Here is a 25,480-nt window from a genome sequence, read left to right on the forward strand (position 1 = left end):
GAAGATCAAGGTTCAAAGCCAGCCTGGGCAGGAAAGTCTGTGAGACTCTTATCTCCAATAAACTACCAAAGTGAAGCTGTGGCTCAAGTGGTAGAGCATAGCCTTCAGAGACAGTACCCAGGCCCTGAGTTCAAACCCCAGGACAAGGAAGAAAGAAAGAAAAGAAAAGAAAAAGGAAGGAAGGAAGGAAAGAAGGAAGGAAGGAAGGAAGGTAGGAAGGAAGGAGAGAGAGAGAGGGAGGGAGGGAGGGAGGGAGGGAGTGGAGAGAAAAAAAGGAGAGAGAGAGAAAGAGAAAAAGAAGGAAAGAAAGAAAAAGGGAGGAAGGGAGGGAAGGAGGGAAGGAAGGAAAGAAGAAAGGAAGGAAGGAAGGAAGGAAGGAAGGAAGGAAGGAAGGAAGGAAGGAAGGAAGGAAGGAAACAAGGAAACTCCTTAATCTGATCTTCTCCATGGTCCCTCCTCATAATATTCCTGCTCTGTCCTGCAGCTGGGTCTTTTACCCAAGCCCAGAAAGACTATTAATCTTGAGAGATCTTTAAAAATGACTGCTACAAAGAGTAAACCATTCACACCTAGTACATGCCTCTGTACTATGCACCACGCTGTATAAGGTAGAGGCTGTTTCAATATCCAAGCTCTTGGAAAGGAAACTACAGTCCAGAACAGTTAAGAGACTTGTCCAAGGTAATGCAGACAGTAAACAGTGGAGCTGGGATTAGCCACCAGATCTAACATCAGAGCAGTCTGAGCTCTTAATCATCCTTGACTGCCTTCTGAAGGTACATCCTGATCTTTCTTTTCTCCTTGGCAAGGAAGATGTGTCACATGGCTTCTTTTGGAGGAGTAAGTGAAGTTGAAAGGATCCTTACTGGCAAACTTTAAGTTTCCTGTTTGGAGTATCTCATTGTTGACAAATACCAGCAATGAATAAGCAGGAGTACCTATCACCACCAGTCAGTTTATTTTTCTTTTAAAGGCCTAATGAAGACTACTTCACAGGAATGAAGTATTTTAATTAGCTCACTGAAAGGCACAGTGCCCTTTGACCAAAGCAACAGCCTTCAAAGTGAAACCCATGCAACTCACTATATCAACATCAATCCTACTCATAGTCCAGTCCAGTGTTTCCTTGACAACACTCCACTAAGGACATCACAATGCAGTGGCCTCTGCCTGGGCCTGGCTTGTCTCTCAGTGTGTCCCAGGCAACCTTGGGCTGCCACAAAGGAAGTCAAAAGAAAGCAAGTAGAAGTCAAGGAATCAGAGCAAATGAAGCCACTCTCTTCTGTAGGGGTATCTACTCCAAGGAAGTCTAGGGATCTTCACTATGCCTTTATTATCACAAGTTAATTTATGTTTAATTTTTTAATGTGATAGTTTTATTCCTATCAGCCTAAATGAGAAATAGTCAAATAATTTTTTGTGGATGTGGTGGTACTAAGGGCTTGAACTCAGGACCTCATGGTCTTGATTCACTTAAGTTTTGCTCAAGGCTGGCACTCTACAACTTGAATCCCAGCTCTACTTCTGTCTTTTATGCTGGTTAATTGGCAATAAGAGTCTCACAGACTTTTCTGCCCAAGCTGGCTTCAAACTGTGATCTTCAGATCTCAGTCTCCTGAGTAGGTAGACTTACAGGTGTACGCCACCAGTGTCCAGCATCAAATAATTTATTTTATTTATTTATTTTTTTGGGTCTGGTCGTGGGGCCTGAACTCTGGGCCTGGGCACTGTCCCTCAGCTCTTCAGCTCAAGGCTAGCGCTCTACTGCTTGAGCCACAGCGCCACTTCTGGCTTTTTTCTTTTTGCTTATATGGTGCTGAGGAATTGAACCCAGGGCCTCAGGCATGCAAGGCAAGCGCTCTACCACTGAGCCACCTTCCCAGCCCCCAAATAATTTATTTTTAATTGTCTTATTGAAAGAACTTTGGGGATTAAAGAAACATATAAAAAGACAATAAAAATCACCCATGAATTTACTTTTGAGAGACAAATATTGCTCTTTTGGGATATACTATTTTTGTTGTCTTAAACTAGTTAAGGTTAATTAAAATCTAACTTTGTGTTCTGCATTTAAAAAACTACAATTGTCATTGTATACCTGTGTGGAAATGTTATAATGAACCTCCCATCCCTTGTATAGATTATGTATGAGAATAACAAAAAAAATCCTACAGTCTGGCCACTGGTGGCTCATGCCTATAATCCTAGCTACTCAGGAAGCTGAGATCTGAGGACTGCAGTACTCAGATTTGAAGCCAGCCAGGCAGGAAAGTCAATGAGACTCCAAAAAAATACTCAGAAAAAGCTTAAATGGCACTGTGACTTATGGCAGAGTGCTAGTCTTGAGCAAAAGAAACTCAAGGACAGGGCTAGGAATATGGCTTGGTGAAAAAGTGTTTAGCTAGAATGCATGAAGCCCTGGGTTTGATTCCTCAGTACCACATAAACAGAAGACGTTGAAAGTGGCACTGTGGTTCAAGGGGTAGAGTGCTAGCCTTGAGCAAAAGCACTGAGGGACAGCACCTAGACCCCGAGTTCAAGCCCCAGGACCAGAAAACTACTAATTATGTTCTCACATAATTACAATTACTTTAAATACCTACTACTGTGTTTTACTTAATTTTCTCTTAACCACACCTGTATTTTGAAATATTTTCCACTTTCTACAACCCCAAATTATTCCACTAATAACTTTTGTATCGTCAAAGTTTTATCTGTATTTCTGCGTTACTTCAGGGTAGGTTCTCAAAAGTAAATTTGGGAAATAAAAGTACAAACACTTTAAGATAACTGCCAAACTTCTTTCCAAAAGGGTTATATACATTTCTAAGTAAAACTGCTATGTGAGAAAATACTTATTTGATAGAACCTTTGCCAGTACAGAGAATTATCTTCTAAAATCTATGCCAATTCCAAAGGCCAAGTGAGGTTTTTATTTGATCACCAAGTTGGAGGCGTAGTTCATGTAGTGGCTTGCCTACCTTAACATGTAGGAGGTCCTTCCTGGGTTCAATCCCCAGCACTAACACACACACACACAAACACGCCCTCAAAGACATTCCTATTTACTTCAATTTGCTTTTTTATTATCTATGGAGTTGAAGATTTCTTCTGGACTTCTGAGTGATTTTATATTTTCTGTCAAGTTTATTCCCCCATGTTCTTTTAAAAATGGACCAAATTAAAGTTTCACTCATTTTACTACACAATAAAAATGTGAATGCAAAAAATGAGTAAATGATCTAGTTGTTTCATTGTAGAAACTGTTAGTAGGTATTAGTAATATGGAAGAGTCAAAGTGGTACACAGAGCCAGCTAAAATAAAACTCTTCAAATATTTTAACAGATTAGGAAGCTGTTTGTGAGTCTCTATTTATAGTAGCCACAATGGAAAACAAACCTTCTGTGAAAGGGAAGAGAGCTGGGACTTTAATTTGCATGAGAAATGGAAGTCAGGGTGGGGCAGGGTGAGGAAAAACTTATTTTTCAATTAATATGCTTGATTTATTTTATTAAAAAAACAACTGAGGGCTGGGAAGGTGGCTCAGTGGTAGAGTGCTTGCCTTGCATGCATGAGGCCCTGGGTTCGATTCCTCAGCACCACATAAGCAGAAAAAGCCAGAAGTAGTGCTGTGGCTCAAGTGGTAGAGCACTAGCCTTGAGCTAAAGAGCTGAGAGACAGCGCCCAGGCCCAGAGTGTGGGGCCCCACGACAGACCCCGCCCGCCCCCCTCCCAAAAAAAGCAGGGAGAGGAATAGGAAAATGATGAAGAGGGAAAATTTATTCAAAGTACTCTATGTGTGTATGGAAATCTCACAGCAAAACCCTTCATATTACAAATGTTATGTTGTTAACAAAAATAAAAGATGAAAGAAGCAACAAAAGTTGAAAATAAAAACATGACAATGTCCTCCAAAAAAAGTAAGAAGCCAAGCACCCATGGCTCATGCTTATAATCCTAGCTACTCAGGAAGCTGAGATCTGAGGATCACGGTTTAAAGCCCGCCTGGGCAGGAATATCTCCGTGAGACACTTATCTCCAATTAACCACAAGAAAACCAGAAGTGATACTGTGGCTCAAGTGTTAGAGGGCTCGCCTTGAGCTGAAGAGCTGAGGGACAGTGCCCGGGCCCAGAGTTCAAACTCCACAACTGACCAAAAAAAAAAAAAGAGTACTGTGCTACATGTAATGCCATTGAACTGGCCAGTCAAAACCAAAATGCTACCGCGTAAGTGAAGCAATAGCTTCAAAATTCTGAAACAGAGTTAGTATACTCCCAAATCCTTACTAGCTATTACCTAGGTAGTAAACTAGAACAAAGACATTTTTCCAGATAAAGTATTATTCAGTGTATCTATCCTATATAACCTTTTTTAGAAAATGATTATAGAAAATATTTCAGTAAAACAGGAGAAATCAAAATCAATAAATCTCAAGACAGCAGAAGAGAATTATGAAGGGAAGTTTCAGCTTTGCACCAGGACCAGATAACAAGAGGTTAGAACAGATGCGTGAGAGAGTTCTCAAGAAAAACCATGTGACTGACAGGTATTTTAAGTATTCGCAAACAAAATTGTTAGGTACTTACTTGACAGATCTGTTAGGGAAAATGGGGGGAAAATGTTTGCTACCAAGAAAACCTAAGCAAAATATTAAACACTGAAAGACAATTGATGCCAGGTGCTGGTGACTCATTCCTGTAATCCTAGCTATTAGGAGGCTAAGATCTAAGAATCATTGTTCAAAACCAGCCTGGGCAGAAAAGTCTGTAAGTCTTCTCCAATAAACTACTCAGAAAAAGCTAGACTGTGACTCAAGTGGTGAGCACTAGCCTTGAGCACAAAGAGGCTCGGGGACAGTGCCCAGGTACTGAGTTCAAGCCCCAAGATGGTAAAAAAAAAAAAAAAAAAGGCAATTGTTAATCCCAGAAAAATTTTTTAAATTATATAAGAAAAAAAGCTGGGTGCCAGTGGCTCATGCCTGTAATCTATTCGGGAGGTTGAGATCTGAGGATCATGGTTCAGAACCAGCCCAGGCAGGAAAGTTCAGGAGACTCTTTACTCCAATTAACCACCAGAAAACCAGAAGTGGTACTGTAGCTCAAGTTATAGAGCTGAAGAGCTCAGGGACAGCACCCAGGTCTAGAGTTCAAGCCTCACATCTGACCAGAAAAAAAAAAAAAAAGAAAAAGAAAAAGATGTAATCCTAAAGAAAAGAATAATCCTACAAAAAAGTAATCATTGTGCTCCAGTGGCTCATACCTATAATCTTAGCTACTCAAGAAGCTAAAACTGTTGGTGCCAGTGGCTCACACCTGTAACCCTAGCTACTCAGAAGCCTGAAATCTAAAGATCAAGGTTTGAAGCCAACCAGAGCAGGAAAATACGTGAGACTCTCATCTCTAATTAACCAGGAAAAAAAAAAAAAAAACTAGAAGTGGAATTGTGGCTCAAGTAGTAGAGTGTTAAGCCAGTGCTCAGGCCCCATTGACACCAAAAAAATAAAACAAGGAAAAAAAATGTAAAATGAAACATTGACAATGGATATTTTATTCCTTTGCAATGGTAGTGACTGAACCCAGAATCCTGTGAGTGTTAAACATACACTCTACTATAACTACACCTCAATCTCTGACTACTAGTTAAATCAAAGCAGCAATATAACTATTATAAGAAAATGGGAAAAGCAGAAGTAAGAATATTGGTACAAAAGAGGTATCAGAAATTTTTATTTCTTATATAGGAATGCAATAAAGAATGAAATGTATAATTCATGAATTAGCAATGTAATTATTCAAAATGTATTAAAAAATACACAAGTCCGGGGCTGGGACGGTGGCTCAGTGGTAGAGCGCTTGCCTTGCATGCATAAGCATGCACATAAGCAAAAAGAAAAAAGCTGAAGTGGTGAGTGTGGCTCAAGTGGTAGAGCGCTAGCCTTGAGCTGAAGAGCTGAGGGACAGCGCCCAGACCCAGAGTTCAGGCCCCACCACCAGACACACACAAAAAAAATACACAAGTCCATCCAAGGAAAAGCCAAAAAGCAGTTCAGAACCTTAAAAAGACTTATGCTAATAATGATTCTGAGTAGTTTTTTAGGGTGCTTTAATTATTTTTTTTCTCTTGTCATCAAAATTTTCTATATTAAGCCAGGCACTGGTGGCTCACACTTATAACCCTAGCTACTTAGTAGGCTGAGATCAGAGATTCGAGGTTCAAAGCCAATCCAGGCAGGAAAGTCCTTTAGACTCTTATTTCTAATTAACAACCAGAAAACTGGAAGAAGTACTGTGGCTCAAAATGGTAGAGTACTAGCCTTGATTGAAAGAGCTTAAGCACCATTACTGACAATAAATTTTTTTTTCTATAGTAACGTTATATGACTTGTATAATTTAAAAAATACTAAACGCGGCTTTTTTTTTTAAGTCAAAGGTTGGGTGCTGGTGGCTCATGTCTGGAATCCTAACTACTCAGGAGGCTGAGATCTAAGGATCTTGGGTCAAAGCCAAGCCAGGCAGAAAAGTCTCCAGGAGACTCTTATCTCCAAAGAACCACTCAAAAACTAGAAATGGTGCTGTGGCTCCAAGTGGTAGAGTGATAAGCCTTGAGCAAAAGAATTCAGGGACAGCACCTAAGCCCTGAGTTCAAGCCTCATGACCAAAAAAAAAAAAACCATAGCAGAGAGTAATAGATGATATTAATCTGACTAAATTATAATAAATGAATATGAATTACCATAGCGAAACTTCTTTACACCATCAGTATTGGCTGAATAGAAATCAGTCTTAGCAGAGTAAAATAGGCCATGCTGTATGGTGGGTAACAGCAGGAGGGGGCAAATATGGTCAAAAAACTTTATATGTATCTCTGAAAATAGTACAAAGAAAACTGTTGAAATTGTTTCAAAGAACAATCCTCATTGAAAGGAAAAGGGAGAGAGATGGAGGGACTAATTTTGATGGAGTATACTGTATGTATATATGGAAATGTCACATGGAAACTTCTTGTACAATTAATATATGGTAATTAACAAAATCCTTTTTTAAAAAAGTTATTGCATACGTGTTATAAAACCCAGCATAAAAATCAGGGACTGAGCCTTATATACTCTTCTTGGGGCCTTACCTTTTATTGTAGTCAAAATGAAGAAAGCAATGAGGGTGTTGTTGATGGCGCAGGTAGATTTGGCAACACAAGACAAGACCGTGTAAGGATTTAAGAGATAGCTGGGGAAAAACATACATATTTGGTATTAGTAACCTTGATCAGTGGACCTGTATGTTCTGGCTACCATAGCCAGGAAGTTCAGAGATTTACTAAAAGCATAGTCAGAGGAAAGTGACTTCTTAGAAATAAGTTCTCCCAAGTTAAACGAAATGAAATAGAGCTGGGGATCAATGAGAAAAAAATACTGAATATTATGGTTATGTTGTATATTCAAAACCATCATATTTAATCATCATAAGAACCTATAAACTAGCAACAATATTATTCTAGTATTGTAGATGATGAAAGAGACTCTGATTTAAAAACTTGCCCAAAGTTTCACAAGCTAATAAATACTTTCAAAATCAGGTCTTTCTGGCTGTCAAGGCTACATTCTTTCTACTACTTAGCTCTCATGGTAGTCAATCAGTATCCACTGAGCCAGATAATGAAAGAAAATATATTCCCTGTCCCCTAAATTTAACAAGCCACCTGGCACAGAACTTCACAGGACTTTCTGACCTTCCATGAGAAAAAGTTAAGTTGGAAGGAATGGACTGAGAAAATGAATATGAAGTGCTCGAGACTAGGAAATCTTCTATAATCATAATGAACTATTGTTATTTGTTTCTATCCTGCTTCTATAAAGAATTTGCAGTGACTAAAATGAGAACAGATAACAAAAATAGTAGTTAATGTAGCAATAATCAAGACCAAGGAAAAAATAAATAACAGAGAAAATAAAGTCAAAGGAAAGAAACCAAAATGGGTCTTCTATAGTGTTATAATAATCAGCTTCAAATCTGACTCTGAAGTAAAAGGGAGGCCAGTTATATAATTCTGAGTATGACAAAGGAAGAAACATCCCAGTTTCTTAGGAATATATTTTAATTATTATTCACAAATAAAGACCCTAAATCCAATACCTCCCAGGACAATAAGATTAGCACTTCTAAAGCCAAAGGCCTAACATTTTTCCCCACAGCAATTGTAGATAGGCTTATTACATGACCTTTAAAATAATACCTGTTGCTATTACAAAACCCAGGAGAAACGAAACGTAAGTCCATAAGGATTTATAAGGTTAATCTTTGGTCCTATAAATTAGTTCCCATCAATGTTTTTGAAATATATGGATGTAAATTGATACTCCAAAATTGTTTTGCAGGAGGGAAAACAAGCCATTTCTAAATAACAATGTTGAGGGCTGGGAAGGTGGCTCAGTGGGAGAGTACTTGCCTTGCATGCCTGAGGCCCTGGGTTTGATTCCTCAGCACCACATAAGCAAAAAGCCGGAAGTGGCACTGTGGCTCAAGTGGTATAGTGCTAGCCTTGAGTTGAAGAGCTGAGGGACAGTGCCCAAGCCCAGAGTTCAGGCCCCATGACCGGACCCAAAAAAAAAAAAAAAAACAATGTTGAAGCAGCAGCTCCCAGAAATCTAACGAAACACTGAACACAAAACTTACACAAAGGGGGGCTGGGAAGGTGGCTCAGTGGTAGAGCGCTTGCCTTGCATGCCTGAGGCCCTGGGTTCGATTCCTCAGCACCACATAAGCAAAAAGAAAAAAGCCGGAAGTGGCACTGTGGCTCAAGTGGTAGAGCACTAGCCTTGAGCTGAAGAGCTGAGGGACAGCGCCCAGGCCCAGAGTTCAGGCCCCATGACCGGACCCAAAAAAAAAAACCAAACAAACAAAACTTACACAAAGGGCAAAGGAATGAATAAGCCCTCCTTAACAGGCTTCTTCTAATTTTGAAACATTTTGTGTGTGTGTGTGTGTGTGTGTGTGTGTGTGTGTGTGTGTGTACACGCCCGTGTGCACACAGCACATGCTGATGTTAAGGCTAACTCAGAGAGCCTGGGTGCTATCCCTGAGCTGTTTTTGCTCAAGGTTAGTGTTCTACCACTTAAACCATAGCTCTACTTCTAGCTTTTTTGGTGTTTAATTGGAGAAGAGATTCATGGACTTTCCTGCCCAGATTGGCTTTAAACCAAGGTCTTCAGATCTCAGCCTCCTAAACAGCTAGGATTATAGGCAAGAGTCACCAGCACCCACCTTAATTCTGCATAGAATGCTTTGGGTTTTGTTGTTGTTGTTGATAATGGGCCTTAAACTCAGGGCCTGGGTGCTGTCCCTAAGCTTTTTCATTCAAGGCTACTGCTCTACCACATTGAGCCACAGTGTCACTTCTGGTTTTCTGGGGTTTAACTGGAGATAAAATTCTCACAGGGAAGGCGGACTTCGGTGGCTCACGCCTGTAATCCTAGCTACTCAGGAGGCTGAGATCTGAGGATCACGGTTCAAAGCCAGCCCGGGCAGGAAAGTTGGAAAGTTCGTGAGACTCTTATCTCCAATAAACCACTAGAAAACCGGAAGTTGTGCTGTGACTCAAGCGGTAGAGCGCTCACCTTGAGCTGAAGAGCACAAGGACAGTGCCCAAGCCCAGAGTTCAAGCCCCACGACCAACAACAAAAAAAGTCTCACAGGGAATTTCCTGCCCAGGCTGGCTTTAAACCTTGATCCTTATAGATCTTAGCCTCCTGAGTACCTAGGATTACATGCATGAACCAACAGTGGAGGGCATGATTTTCCATAAGGAAATATCTATTGTGAGTATCCTTAGAAATTAAAATATTATAAATATTCAACAAGTATTAGCTAATTGAATAATAATTATTATTGGTGCATGTCAGGAACACAAATGGGAATAACCTGAAAGAAGTAAACTTCCTGGCAGCACTAGTACTCAGAAAATTCTTTCATAAAACCTCATTAAGTTCTACTCTGCCACACTGGTCATTCAGATAGGATGGGTTGGCTTGACATTTTACTTCTACTTTCTGAATTACAAATGGGTAACTAAACTGTACAGAAAACACAGGAGCTTCTTGAAAATAATAACCATATAAAGATTGAACATTATTTAATCCATATATTGAAAAACTACTATTTTTTAGAAACAGTAGCTACAAGTAGTAACTAGATCAGCACTGAGTCACAAAGCATTTTGAAGGGTTTGATTGTACATGTCCCTGAGTGAGTCTTTGTCCCAACAGAGACAGAATGGCTCTGTCTCTTTTGTTGGCCAGAACCCCAATTGTGCAACACAACTACAGCAAATACTTGATGACTAAGACTGAAAAATCTCAAAAATACAACAAACAACATGGGAAAGTCTCATCAGATTTTCCTCGCATTTGTTGGCACTCAACTGGTTTGTCAAAGAATACTTACAACAGGGCCACTTTCAGAGGAATGTACCGCATTTCCATAGGGGTTCGGATGAGTTCAGCCACGTCTGGGGCATACTGGTCAAGTTCAAGGAGGAGTTTCTGTTTTTTAAACTGGGAAGGGAGGTGGGGATAACAAAATGCATGAAACAAATGGCTTTTAGGATGAAGACAAGTCTGCCATGGCTCACATGGCCCTTCCTGGTCTGTCCCTACATCTCTAGGCTCATCTCATACTCACTCTCCCTACCTCCCACTTTCTGAGTTCCAGCAAAATGAACAGGCCAATGCTCTTCCTACTTCTGGCCTTTGTATCTGATCTCTTCCCTTCCCATAGTCAGTTCCTATCAGTTCCTCAGGAAGGCATACTGTCCTTACCAGGCACCCCACTAGTTGAGCCACACATTTTTTCATTGCTCATAGTTAGAATTTTTTTCACTTATTTGCATAACTAATGCCTAGCTTTCCTTAAGACTATGAGTTCCATAATTGTTCACCACATATGCCTAACACCTGGCACAGCTAGCAAACAATAGAGATCTGTTGAATAACCAAATGAATGAATGAGTGGCATAACCAGTTCTGAGCCATTTTGAAGAGTGATCAGTGGTCGTAGGACCCAAAAATGTCATTAGCAGAGCAAAATACATTCCAGCATCCTCATTCTCTTGTTACAAGCTTTCCTTTTTCCTTTTTTTTTTTTCCTCCCATAGAAGAGGGGCAAAATGGTCATGATGAAGAAAAAGAGAGGGTGTGGTTGGGAGCTGAAGAGCTAAGACGGATGGGGGTGGATAGTGCCTTCTCCTGATGTGTCCCAGCAAGTTCATGGGTGTGTTCCAAAATGAAAAGAAAAAAGATATAGGGAACCTTATAAGCAAACAGGGGTCAGAATATGTAAGGTAAAGCCTCTTTAACCCCACATGGATAGCCCTGCTGAGGAAATGATCAGAGAATCTTTAGACAACATAAACTGTGACAGATGCTGGGCACCGGTAGCTCATTCCTAAAATCCTAGCTACTCAGGAGGCTGAGATCTGAGGATCACGGGTCAAAGCCAGCCTGGGAAGTTAAGTCCATGAGACTCTTATCTCCAATTAACCACCAGAAAACCCCAAGTGGCGCTTTGGCTCAAGTGGTAGAGAACCCACCTTGAGCTGAATAGCTCAGGGACAGCACCCAGGCCCAGAGTTCAAGCCACACGACCAATAAGAAAAAAAAAGTTCAAAGTCAGTCTGAGCTACATTTTTGTTTTTTGTTCAGTCCAGGGGCTTGAACTTGGGGCCTAGGCCCTGTCCCTGAGCTCTTTTGCTCAAGGCTAGCACTGTATCACTTTTAACCACAGTGCTACTTCCATTTTTCTGGTGGTTAATTAGAGATAACAGTTTCACAGACTTTCCTTCCCAGGCTGGCTTTGAATCATGATCCTCATATCTCAGTTTCCTGATTAGCTAGGATTATAGGTGTTAAGCCACTGGCTCTGGCTGCTATGACATTAAAAAAAAAGCAACATTTAGTATTTTTTTAAGTATATAGCCCGGCTAAGCTACATATTCAGTCCCTACTTCAAACAAAAATAAAACAAGTCAGGTGCCCATGGTTCACACCTGTAATCCTAGCTACTCAGGAGGCTAAGATCTGTGGATCACAATTCGAAACCTGCCAGTGCAGTTAAGTCCCTGAGACTCTTATCTCCAATTAATCACCAAAAAAAAAATGGAAGTAAAGTGTTAGCTCAAGTGGTAGACCACTAGTTTTGAGTAAAAGCTCAGGGATAGTGTCCAGGTCCTGAGTTTAAGCCCTAGAACCAACATCAACAATAAATAAAAATAAAACAAAACGTGAAATTCAATTTTTTTTTCTCCTGTATATACACTAACTTGGCAGCAGAGAAAATAGCTACTGCCAATCTATATTTGAATTCTTTAGTTTCTGGATCTCATGCCCAGTTATTTCATCTGTGCTCCTCAAAGGAATCTTGTTAGAATATTTCTTTTTTTTTGTTATTTTTAATTAACTATCTTTAACTAGTACAAAGGGGTTACCATTCAATATGTCAGTTCATAAATACAATACATCTTGATTGATATCACCCCTTTCATCATTCTCCCCCATGTTAAGAGCAATTCATCTCTGCCTCTAAAGTTAAGCTACTCTTTATTAGTAAAATTTACATTCCCTAACCTTATTGATAATAGCTTTCAAATGATAGTTCTTAATCTGTTAGGGGAGAAGTCAAAGCTTTTGAGCTCCAATAACAGGTAGGGACTCCAGAAAAGAAGCAACACATTCATATACAAATATGTTTTATTTTTGTGTGTGTGCTGGTCCTGGAGCTTGAACTCGGGCCTGGGTGCTATACCTGAGCTTCTTTTGCTCAAGGGGAGTGTTCCACCACTTGAACCACAGTGCCAATTCTGGCTTTTTTGAACAATTTATTGGAGATAAGAGTCTCACTGAGTTTCCTGCCCAGGCTGGCTTTTGAACCACGATCCTCAAATCTCAGCCTCCTGAGAGCTAGGATTACAGGTATGAGCCACCAGAGCCCAGCTCATATATAATTTTTTCATACCATTTCAAGGGATTGATTGATTGATTGTCGGTCATGGGGCTTGAACTCTGGGCCTGGGTGCTATCCCTGAACTCTTCAGCTCAAGGCAAGTGGTCTACCACTTGAGCCACAGTACCACTTCTGGTTTTCTGGTGGTTAATTGGAGATGAATCTCACTGACTTTCCTGCCTGAGATGGCTTTCAACCATGATCCTCAGATCACAGCCTCCTGAGTAGCTAGGATTACAGGTGTGAGGCACTGGTACTCAGCCATTTCAAGGGTTTTATAGACCACTAAGTCTATAAAGAGTCCCCAAATTAAGAATCTGCAATCTAAGCTAGGCGCCAGATGCTCATGCCTGTAATCCTAGCTACTCAAGAGGCTGAGATCTGAGGATCACGGTTCAAAGTTCAAAGCCAGCCGGGGCAGGGACATCCTGAGACTCTTATCTCCAATAAACCACTTGAAAGCCAGAAGTAGCGCTGTGGCTCAAACGGTAGAGTGCTGGCCTTGAGCTGAAGAGCATAGGGACAGTGCCCAAGCCCAGAGTTCAAGCCCCATGACCGACCAAAAAAAAAGAATCTGCAATCTAGATGTTTAAAAATCTTCCTGAGAACTAAAATTCTAGAGCTCAATAGCTTTATTTATTACTGATGACCCCAGTGTCACAGCAGCATACACTTTTATATATGGTTCTATTACTTGGTAACAGAAGTGAAAACGAAACACAAACTGGCAACACAAATATGATGCAGCCTTATCTCATGTCAGCCAAAATCCTTTCAGTGGCTCCCAGCCAATCAAGAAGGATTAAGCCAAAAATAATTAATTTCACAACTAACAGGGTAGTACACATGGTTAATCCATTAATTCTCTCAGATCTCAGAGGAAGGAGAGTGGTCTCGACGTGCAATTCCTCTTGCAGAGTTAAGAGTAAAGTTTCTGGGCGACAGTGGATCATGCCTGTAATCCTAGCTACTCAGTAGGCTGAGATCTGAGGATCATTGATCGAAGCCAGCCTGGGCAGAAAAGTCCCCATGAGGCTCTTATCTCCAATCAACCACTCAAAAACTGGAGCTGTGGCTCAAAGTAGTAGAGCACTAGCCAAAAAAGAGCTCAGGGACAATACCTAGGCCCTGAGTTCAAGCCCCATTACTGACAAAAAAAGAAAAAAGGCCGTGTGCCAGTGGCTCACGCCTGTAATCCTAGCTACTGAGGAGGCTGAGATCTGAGGATCAAAGTTCAAAGCCAGCCCAGGCAGGAAAGTCGTGAGATTCTTATCTCTAATAAACCACCAGAAAAACGGAAGTAGTGCTGTGGTTCATGTGGTAGAGCACCTGACTTGAGCTGAAGAGCTGAGGGAAAGTGCCCAGGCCCAGAGTTCAAGCCCCACAACCGACAAAAAAAAAAAAAGGGGGGGGGAAGAAAAAGAATAAAGTTTACATCAATACTTTCAACAGGCATTAATATTAATACACGCCAAATTTCCTAATTAAGATTACTACCTCAATGAAAAGGGACTTGCCTGGGATTCATGAGGCTCTGGATTCAATCTTTAACAACACCACCCCTGTCTCCAAAATGATTACTCTCGGGCTGGGAATGTGTCTTAGTGTTGGAGTGCTTGCCTAGTATGCATGAAGCTCTGGGTTCAGTTCCTTAGTACCACATAAACAGAAAAAGCCGGAAGTAGCACTGTAGCTCAAGTGGTACAGTGCTAACCTTGAGCAAAAGAAGCTCAGGTACAGTGCACAGGCCCTGAGATCAAGCACCAGGCTGGCAAAAAAAAAAAAAAAAAGATTATTCTCTACAGGAAACTGTATAATTAACACTAGGAATCCAACATTTATCTCAAGTGGGCTAACACTGTGAGCTAAAGTCTGTATTCATTTTCCTTTGAAATAAAAAAGAAAGAATGTAAAGATTTTTACGAGGCTTCATTAATATAACTATCATTCAGCTTTTTCCGGAAAGTCTCATTTTGCATAGATATGTGGCCATTAATAAACGATAGATTAAACTGACATTTCTGTATCTATTAGTAAAACTGTCTGGTCAGTTGGGTTTTTCCACTACAGAAGCTTAACTCCCACTTAGGATTTTAAAACAGTTGGATCTTTAAGTACATAACCTTTGATTATTTACAAGAACAAAGACCAGCAGGCTACCAAATTCAATCAGCTGGGTAAACGTCTTCCTCCCACACCCCCCACCTGCCCCCCAACTACTTACCACAACTTTGTTGAAGTCCTGAATTGCAAAATATAGGGCAATAGCAGTAAGTGCATCAGTGATCTGTCAAGAAGAGGAAGAGAAGTAATAAGAATAGAAGAACAGGGCTGGGAAGGTGGCTCAATGGTACAGCGCTTGCCTTGCATGCTTGAGGCCCTGGGTTCGATTCCTCAGCACCACATAAGCAGGAAAAAAAAAGCCGGATGTGGTGCTGTGGCTCAAGCGGTAAAGTGCTAGCCTTGAGCTGAAGAGCTGAAGGACAGCATCCAGGCCCAGAGTTCAGGCCCCACGACCGGACCCCAAAAAAAAAAAAAAAGAATAGAAGAACAGGGCTGGGAAGGTGGCTCAGTGGTAGAGTGCTTGCCTTGCATGCATGAGGCCCTGGGTTTGATTCCTCAGCACCACATAAGTAGAAAAAGCCAGAAGTGGTGCTGTGGCTCAAGTGGTAGAGTGCTAGCCTTGAGCTGAAGAGCTGAGGGACAGCGCCCAGGCCCAGAGTTCCAGAAGTGGTGCTGTGGCTCAAGTGGTAGAGTGCTAGCCTTGAGCTGAAGAGCTGAGGGACAGCGCCCAGGCCCAGAGTTCAGGCACATGACTGACCAAGGGGAAAGAAAAAAAAAAAAAAAAGAAAGTTATTGTAGAAGAAACAGAATGCTGCCTGACCCTCACTTTGACCATTCAGAGGTCAGACTCACTCAGGGAAATAGAAGTGGAAAATCCTCAGCATGAGGACCCATCCAGCCCATTTCAGTTTAGTGTCTCACATCTGCTCTAAAATTGTCAATTCAGTTTTCTGTAAAATAGCAGCTTTATTGCCTACTGCTCAGATATGTCAAGTGTCTAGCACACAAAAAGTGTTCAATAAATAGCAGCCACTTGTCACCACTGCCAATTAAAAAAAAAGTAGCCATTTTAAAAAAGCCAGACCATAAGTTTATTTCAGATCTAACAGTAATGTTAAAACTGGTAAGTGTCTCCAGGCACTGGTGGCTCATATTTGTAATCCTAGATACTCAAGAAGCTGAGATCTAAGTATTGTGGCTCAAAGCCAGCCCAAGCAGGAAAGTCCATGAGACTCTTAACTCCAATAAACTATTCAAAGCAGCCAGAAACGGTGCTGTGGCTCTATTGGTAGAGTGCTAGCCTTGGCAACCAAGAGGCTCAGGGACAGCGCCCAGGCCCTGAGTTCAAGCCCCAGGACTAGCAGCAAAAAAATAAAAATAAATTTAAAAAATTGACAAGTTTCATTCTTAACTCCATCAAGTAAACTTAGTCATTTAAGTGTTTTTGAAGTTATTCTCCCTAAAAGAAAAAATAAGAGGGGCTGGGAAGTTGGCTCACTGGTAGAGCGCTTGCCTTGCATGCCTGAGGCCCTGGGTTCGATTCCTCAGCACCACATAAGCAAAAAGAAAAAACCTGGAAGTGGCGCTGTGACTCAAGTGGTAGAGCACTAGCCTTGAGCTGAAGAGCTGAGGGACAGTGCCCAGGCCCAGAGTTCAAGCCCCATGGCTGACAAAATTAAATAAATAAATAAATAAATTTCTTAAGATGGATTTTTCCCCTTAAAAAAGATAATTATAAAATTAGAAATACAAACATAGTGACCTTATGGAAGGTTACTTACCATAAATACCAATTCGGCATAGTCAATTAGGAAATGAAAGAGGTATATTATTAATGGTGTCTGTAGGAGAAAAACAAACATACAAAAAATTTAGTAAAATCTTACTACAAATTATCAATTGTAAATGGGGAAACTATTCTTCAGCAAAAAAAAAAAAATGTGTTCCCTCTCCCTAATAGTGTTTACTGGGAGGAAAATCTTAGTTCTAGGAAATATCAAACAGCCAATGGGGACAACAGAGGACCAAAACTGCTGAACTTATAAGTAAACTAGAAAATTATACCTTTTTCTAGTCTCTGATAAATGTGTATACAAATGCTGTTTTCTTTTGGTACCATTAATACACACTAAAAAAGACAAATGATAGGAGTAAAACAGGTTCTCTTGGGAGAAGGAGAGGGAAGGGTAAACGGAGAATGAATGAGGATGAATATGGTTGAAGTATTTCATTTAGATATATGGATGAAAGCAGAACAGTGAATCCTATTGAAATTCTTTTAAGAAGTGAGGAGGCCAGGCACTGGTGGCTAACACCCCTAATGCTAGCTACTCAGGAGGGTGAGATTTGAGGATCAGAGTTCCAAGCCAACTAGCATAAAAAAGTTTGAGACTCCATCTCCAATTAACCAGTAAAATGTCCAACTGGAGCTGTGGTTCTAGTGGCAGATGTGAGGGGAAAAAGCAAAACTATAAGGCCCTGAGTTCAGACCCTGGTACTAGCACCAAAAAAAAGGGTTAAAAACAGGTCCAGAGTGGGAAGATAAGGGAGAGTGATGAGAGGGGTTAATGTGATGGGTACACTGTATGCATGTATGGAACAGTCACAATGAACTCCCCATATAACTAATACACACCAATAAAAAGTCCTTGAAAAAAGTCTCCCACTGACTATTGATTTCTTTTTTAGTTCATCATTTTTGATTTATATATTTTAAACTATGCAATTAGATGCAGGGTTTTGTTTTAAATTCTAGGTTTGTTTTGTTGTTTTTTGCCAGGCCTGGGGCTTGAACTCAGGGCCTGCACACTGTCTCTGAGCTTCTTTTGCTCAAGGCTGGCACTCTACCACTTGAGCCACAATGCTACTTCCAGCTTTTTCTGTTTATGTGGTACTAAGAATTGAACCCATGGCTTACTTCTTCACGTGTGCTGGGCAAGGACTCTATCACTAAGCCAACTTCCCAGCCTAAATTCTGTTTTATTTTGTGACAATATTAAGGCTTGAACTCAGGGTCTTGCAATCTTGCTAAGCTTTCTTCCTCAAGGCTCTAACATTTGAGCCATACTTCAACTTACAGATCTTAGCCTCCTGAACAGCTAGAATTTACAGTCTTGAGCTACTGTATACGCAGCTGAGATTTTTTTTTTTAAAAAAGAAATATATACTTGGGGCTGAGAAGGTGGCTCAGTGGTAGAGCGTTTGCCTTGCATGCATGAGGCCCTGGGTTCGATTCCTCAGCACCACATAAGCAGAAGAAAAAAAAAGCCGTAAGTGGTGCTATGGCTCAAGTGGTAGCGTGCTAGCCTTGAGCTGAAGAGCTGAGGGACAGCCCCCATGCTCAGAGTTCAGGCCCCACTACCAGACCCAAAAAAAAAAGAAACATATACTTATTTTTCTTTAACCCAGCCTGAAAGCCATATGTTTTTCATATATTTACATAAAATGGGGGCTGGGAAGGTGGTTCAGTGGTAGAGCGCTTGCCTTGCATGCATGAGGCCCTGGGTTCGATTCCTCAGCATCACATAAGCAAAAAGAAAAAAGCCAGAAGTGGCACTGGGGCTCAAGTGGTAGAGTGCTAGTCTTGAACTGAAGAGCTGAGGGACAGTGCCCAGGCCCACGACCGGAAAAAAAAAAAAAAGACTGAAGGCTAGCACTCTACTGGAGCCACAGCACTTCCAGCTTTTCCTGTTTATAGGGTACTGAAGAATCAAGCCCAGGGCTTCTTGTATGCTAGGCAAGCATTCTACCACTAAGCCACATTCCCAGCCCATCTTTGGACATTTTAAAGTCACACAGTATACACTGGATATACAGAGCTTCTTGAATGACAATCCCTGGTAAATTTTGAAGGCTGGAGGAGTTGCTCAAGTGACAGAACATCTTCCTAGCAAGAGAAAAGTCCTAAGTTCAAATTCCAATACTGAAAAAAACAAAAAAACACTTTTCTTTCTTTCTTTTTTTTTGGTCGGTCATGGGGCTTGAACTCTGGGCTTGGGCACTGTCCCTGCGCTCTTCAGCTCAAGGCTAGTGCTCTACCGCTTGAGCCACAACGCCACTTCCGGTTTTCAAGTGGTTCATTGGAAATAAGAGTCTCACGGATGTTCCTGCCTGGGTTGACTTTGAACTGTGATCCTCAGATCTCAGCCTCCTGAGTAGCTAGGATTACAAGCACAAGCCACTGGCACCTCTTTCTTTCTTTCTTTCTTTTTCTTTCTTTTCTTTTTTCTTGCCGGTCATGGGGCTTGAACTCTGGGCCTGGGCGCTGCCCCTGAACCTGTCTTCAACTCAAGTGAGTGCTCTACCATTTGAGCTACAGAGCCACTTCCGGCTTTCTCATGGTTAACTTGGAGATAAGAGTCTCACAGACTTTCCTGCCAGGGATGGCTTTGAACCATGATCCTAAGATCTCAGTCTCCTGAGTAGCTGGAGCCACTGGTGCCCGGCTCAATCACATTTTCCCTCCTTCCTTCCTTCCTTCCTTCCTTCCTTCCTTCCTTTTCTTCTTCCTCTCTCTCTCTCTTTTTCTCTCTCTCCCTCTCTTTCTCTCTCTCCCTCTCTTTCTCTCTCTCCCTCTCTTTCTCGCTCTCCCTCTCTTTCTCTCGCTCCCTCTCTGCCAGTTCTGGGGCTTGAACTCAGGGCCTAGTCACTGTCCCCGAGCTTCTTTTGCTCAAGATTAGCACTCTACCACTTGAGCCACAGTGCCACTTCCAGCTTTTTCTGTTTGTGTGGTACTGAGGAATTGAACCCAGGGCTTCAGGCATGCTAGGCAAGCATTCTACCCCTAAGCCTCATTCCCAGCCAAAAACAACAACACAAAAACACAACTTTTCAACCAACGATATCTTTACTGACTTCTACCCCATTAGTAAATAGATCTATCTTTGTTTCTGGGTCTCTTGGGCTTTTTTAAAAGACTATCTTTTTCTTTGTTTTCCTTTTTTTTTTAATCTAAGCTTCGGTGTAGGAATTTTCTTTCCTTCTTTCCTTCCCTCCCTTCCCAATCCCCTCTGTGGGTGTATGGGTATGGTATTGGGGCTCCTTGCCTTTTGCTCAGGGTAGATCTCAGACCAATTCTCCTTCATAGCTTAGCAGATTACAGAAAGTCACTATCATGCTTCTCCCAAGTAGCTGGACATTTGAGCAATGGTGCCTGACTGACTAGTCTAGAATTTTCTAAATACTTTATCTTCCAGATCACTAAGCTTCTCTTTAGTTCCGTATAATCTGCCAAGTTTATCTTAAAACTATCTGGTGGATTTTTCTTTTTCTTTTCTTTTCTTTTTTTTTTTTGCCGATCCTGGGGCTTAAGCTCACAGCTTGGGCACTGTCTCTAAGCCCCTCTGTGCCCAAGGCTAGTGCTCTACCACTTGAGCCGTAGTGCCACTTCTGGCTTTTTTCTGTTTATGTGGTCCTGAGGAATTGAATCCAGGGTTTCATGCATGCTAGGCAAGCACTCTACCACTAAGCTACATTCCCAGCCCTCTGGTGAATTTTTCTACCTTGTCATCTTGAACATAATAATCATTGCTTTTGTGTTTTTAATCTTTGAGATTGAGTCTTGCTATGTAGTCCTGACTGGCCTGGAGCTCACAACGTAGCTCAGTGTGGCCTCAAACTTAAGATCCTCCTGCCTCTCAAGTGCTGGGATTACAGGCTTGCACAACACCTAACTCAGCTACTTTAAAATAAGTCTGATCGTTCCAGTATCAGACTTACTTGTGAAGCTTTTTTTTTTTTTTTTTTGTCAGTCATGGGGCCTGAACTCTAGGCCTGGGCACTGTCCCTCAGCTCTTCAGCTCAAGGGTAGTTCTCTACCACTTGAGCCACAGTGCGACTTCCAGCTTTTTCTGCTTATGTGGTGCTGAAGAATCGAACCCAGGGCCTCATGCATGCAAGGCAAGCACTCTACTACTAAGCCACCTTCCCAGCCCTTGTGAATCTTTTTTTTTTTTTGGGTCCAGTCATGGAGCCTGAACTCTGGGCCTGGTCGCTGTCCCTCAGCTCTTCGGCTCAAGGCTAGCGCTCTACCACTTGAGCCACAGCGCCACTTCCGGCTTATGTGGTGCTGAGGAATCGAACCCAGGGTCTCAGCATGCAAGGCAAGCGCTCTACCACTGAGCCACCTTCCCAGCCCCGTGAATCTATTTTTTTGTGTGTGTGTTATTTTTTTTTTTTTTTCCAGTCGTGGGGCCTGAACTCTGGGCCTGGGCGCTGTCCCTCAGCTCTTCAGCTCAAGGCTAGCGCTCTACCACTTGAGCCACAGTGCCACTTTAAGCTTTTTTCTTTTTGCTTATGTGGTGCTGAGGAATTGAACCCAGGGCCTCAGGCATGCAAGACAAGCGCTCTACCACTGAGCCACCTTCCCAGCCCCTGTGAATCTGTTTTTATTACCAGTCTCCTGCCTCTTATATTGGTAATTTTTTATTGAATGGTGGACACTATCTGAAAAATCAGAGCTCTGGATGAGGCTATTCTAGAATTTTTTAGTCTCTTTAAACTATGGTAAGCAATTAAGCTTGCACTGCTTTAATCCAATTAGGGACTGAGCTAAGAAGAAACTGGATTCAGTCTTTGTAAGGCTGGTCTATATCTAATCTATCCTTAGTCTTAGAATGCAGTCCTTCAGAGGGGCCAACTAAAAACCCAAGCAATTTAACAAGGCCCTACTACCTTGATTGTCCTACTTTGAAATATTTATTTTTCTAACACTATGGCATTGCACAATAGCTTTGCTTAACTCTTGGCCTATTATAAGACAGTTTCTGTCTGTGACCTCTCAGCCTGTGAAACTCACAAATTGGTAAATGCCATAAGGAAAAAAAAAATCTTAGACTACTCATCTCACTTTTGAACTCTGCTCTTGAGTTTGGGTTATCTTGGTACTTTCCATTGTCTTTACACACTTTTTTTTTTAATCTGCTTTTCTAGCTGTTTTTGCCAAGAGGGTTGGTCTACTACTACAATTTAGTTCACCAATCCCCCAGAACCAGAAGGGAAGTGACTTGGTTTTATTAAGCTCAGAGACTCAGCACACCTTCCCAACTATTTACCACATGAAAAAGAGTGATAGAAAGAGTGAAACTCATTAGAATATATTGTGAACAGCTGGACACCAGTGTCTCAAGTCTGTAATCTTAGCTACTCAGGAGGCTGAGATCTGAGGATCCCAGTTCAAAGCCAGCCCAGGCAGGAAAGTCCATGAGACTTTTGTCTCCAACTAACCACCAGAAAACCAGAAGTGGTGATGTAGCTCAAAATGGTAGAGTGCTACCCTTGAGCACACAAGCTCAGGGACAGCACCAAGGCCATGAGTTCAAGCCCCACACAGAAGAAAAAAAAAGAATATATTGTGAACATGTGGAGAACTGTAACAAAAATCCCCCTCTGTATAAAATTCAAAAAAATACATGATGGCAAGCTGGGCACCAGTGGCTGACACCTGTAATTCTAGCTGAGGGCCATAGTCCAAAGCCAGCCCAGGCAGGAAAGTCCATGAGACTCTTATCTCCAATTAACAACCAAAAAGTTAGAAGTGGAGCTGTGGCTCAAGGGTAGTTTGCTGGCCTTGAGTACAAAAGCTCAGGGACAGTGCAAAGACCTTGAGTTCAAACCCTAGGTACACATGTGTACACACACACACACACACACACACACACACACACACACACACACACACACACACACACACACACACACACACACACACACACACACACACACACACAGTCAAATTTAGTTTAAAAAAAAAAAAAAGACTGAACTATAACTATAAAGGATTTGTCAGGAATGTTGCAGTTACACAAGCAACAGAAGATTAGGACTGTTTTAAGAGTGTTTTTACTAATTGAGTGGTTTTACTAAGCTTAGATAATTTTATGGGTAAATAAACTTGGTGGGCTTTCTAAGAAACCAACATTACTTCAGTTTTCATGGGAGAGCATGTTTCAAAGAACCAATTTCAGGCTGCTTAGCATACAATCTGTGCATGGATTGGGAACTGTTTGTAACTTATTTGCCATTAAAAATAGGCATTTCTACAAAAGTCTCATTTATTTAAAGTTAAAATCCTAATCTGGATCATTTCCATTGAAATTTTGAAACTTCCTTTTTATAAAGATGTCTAAAAAAGGGGCCATTTCCAAAAAGGATTTTCAAAAATAGATCTTTTTAAATCTTTGTATAAAACAGTGGCTAGGCTTTGGCATCCATGACTGCAAACTACTCAGTGCACTGAAAAGAAAATAAGAACACTTACTTCATGAAATACTGCTCCAGAATACGGAGACACTCCCAAGTCCAACAGTGAAAGGCCTTCAACCACTGAAAAGTAAGACATCCAAGTTCACTCAGATTTCAGAGATATCAACAAAGGATCATGAATTAATATGTTACACTCAGGACCAAGAAGGGGTATTAGAATTTATCTAATCCTTTTACCTCATCCCCAGGAAGTAAGTGTGTGTGTGTGTGTGTGTGTGTGTGTGTGTGTGTGTGTGTGTGTGTGTATGTGTGTGTGTGTGTGTGTGTGTGTGTGTGTGTGTGTGTGTGTGTGTACTTAAAATTAGCCTGGTGCCAGTGGCTCAGGACCAAGAAGGGGTATTAGAATTTATCTAATCCTTTTACCTCATCCCCAGGAAGTAAGTGTGTGTGTGTGTGTGTGTGTGTGTGTGTGTGTGTGTGTGTGTGTGTGTGTGTGTGTGTGTGTGTGTGTGTGTGTGTACTTAAAATTAGCCTGGTGCCAGTGGCTCATGCCTGTAATCCTAGCTACTCAGGAGGCTAAGATCTGAGGATCATGGTTCAAAGCCATCCCAGGCAGGAAAAGTCAATGAGACTCTTATCTCCAATTAACCACCAGAAAACCAGAACTGGTGCTATGGCTCAAGTGGTCAAGTGCTCATCTTGAGCTGAAGAGCTGAGGGACAGGCTCAGGCCCAGAGTTCAGGCTCCACGACAAAAAAAAAAAAAGTCTTAAAATCAGGGCCTTGTGCTCTCACTCAGCTTTTTCACTCATGGTTGGTGCTTTACTACTTGAGCCATGCTTCTAGTCTACCATTTGAATGAGGCCCTGAGTTCAAGCAGCAGCAGCCACACCAAAGAACAAAAAAATCTTGGCAGCCAAATGGACAGAGGAATGGTGGGCAAATACAGCTGTGATACTCAACATACCTATGTGAAAATGGAACTAGGTAACTAGATGGAAGATGTGATGGAAAGGGAGGCATGGATCAAGATGCATCGTACTCATAAAACTGACATGCTGAATTGAAACTCCTTTGTACAACTGTTTAAAAACAACAAAAAATAAGTTTAATTTTAAAAAGCTGAAAATAAAGATGAAAGTTATTTTAGTGGTCAAAAACTTCTTACCATGTATCATGTGTACAACGCATGGGTTTCATTATGACATTTCATACATATAAGTTATTCTGAGTATATTCACCCCCCTAAAACACTCATTACACTTTAAAACACTCATTCAATTTGAGAAAATAAATAAAAAGCCAGTGCCCACCTGCGTTCCCAACACTTGGGAAGCTGAGGCAAGAGAAGTAAATTTGAGGCCAGCCTGGGCTACATAGCTCATGGCTACCTTGGACTATATAGTAAGAACCTGTACCTGTTTCAAAAAAAAAAGAAAAGAGGGGCTGGGAAGGTGGCTCAGTGGCAGAGTGCTTGCCTTGCATGCAAGAAGCCCTGGGTTCAATTCCTCAGCACCACATAAGCAGAAAAAGCTGGAAGTGGCGCTGTGCCTCAAGCAGTAGAGCGCTAGCCTTGAGCTGAAGAGCTGAGGGGCAGCGCCCAGGCCCAGAGTTCAGGCCCCATGACAAAAAGAAAAGAAAAAAGAAAAGAGACAAGCCCAGGTGCTGGGGTTCATACCTGTCATCCCAACTATTCAGGAGGTAGAGATTGCGAGGAAATAATTGGAGGCTAGCATAGGTAAAAAGTTCATAAGAACCCCAGAACAGGAGAAAACAAAACAAAAAACCCCACAGGCTGGGCACCAGTGGCTCACACCTGTAATCCTAACTACTCAGGAGGATGAGATCTGAAGGATCGTGGTTCAAAGCCAGCCCAGGCAGAAGTCTTTGAAACTCTTATCTCCAATAAACCACCAGAAAACCAGAAGTGGCACTGTGACTCAAGTGGTAGAGTGCTAGCCTTGAGTTGAAGAGCTCAGGGACAGCACCTGGGCCCAGAGTTCAAGCCCCATGACAGTCAAAAACAACAACAACAACAAAACCCAAAAAGCTGAGCATGGTGAAGTGCACCTGTTATCCCTGCTATATTAGGAAGTGTGAATAGGAGGATAATGGCCCATGCCAGAAAGTGAGATACTATATTGAGAGAGAGAGAGAGAGAGACAGAGAGACAGAGAGACAGACAGAAACAGAGACAGAAAAAGGAGGAAAGAAAGTGAAAG

General features: G+C 41.6%; 1 protein-coding gene across 1 annotated transcript in view; it reads right to left on the reverse strand.

The window, feature by feature from the left end:
• Window positions 1-25,480, reverse strand: part of Pigu (phosphatidylinositol glycan anchor biosynthesis class U) — a 74,550-nt gene that overhangs the window by 43,519 nt on the left and 5,551 nt on the right. Inside the window, exons 2-6 of the mRNA XM_042694560.1 lie at window positions 23,315-23,379; window positions 16,839-16,898; window positions 15,218-15,280; window positions 10,441-10,550; window positions 7,127-7,227 (exon numbers count right to left, since the gene is read on the reverse strand). Coding sequence (XP_042550494.1) covers window positions 7,127-7,227; window positions 10,441-10,550; window positions 15,218-15,280; window positions 16,839-16,898; window positions 23,315-23,379 — 399 coding nt within the window. The remainder of the gene's footprint in view (window positions 1-7,126; window positions 7,228-10,440; window positions 10,551-15,217; window positions 15,281-16,838; window positions 16,899-23,314; window positions 23,380-25,480) is intronic.

This window comes from Dipodomys spectabilis, unplaced genomic scaffold, assembly GCF_019054845.1.
Source record: "Dipodomys spectabilis isolate Male_0828 unplaced genomic scaffold, ASM1905484v1 ptg000175l, whole genome shotgun sequence".
NCBI lineage: Eukaryota > Metazoa > Chordata > Mammalia > Rodentia > Heteromyidae > Dipodomys > Dipodomys spectabilis.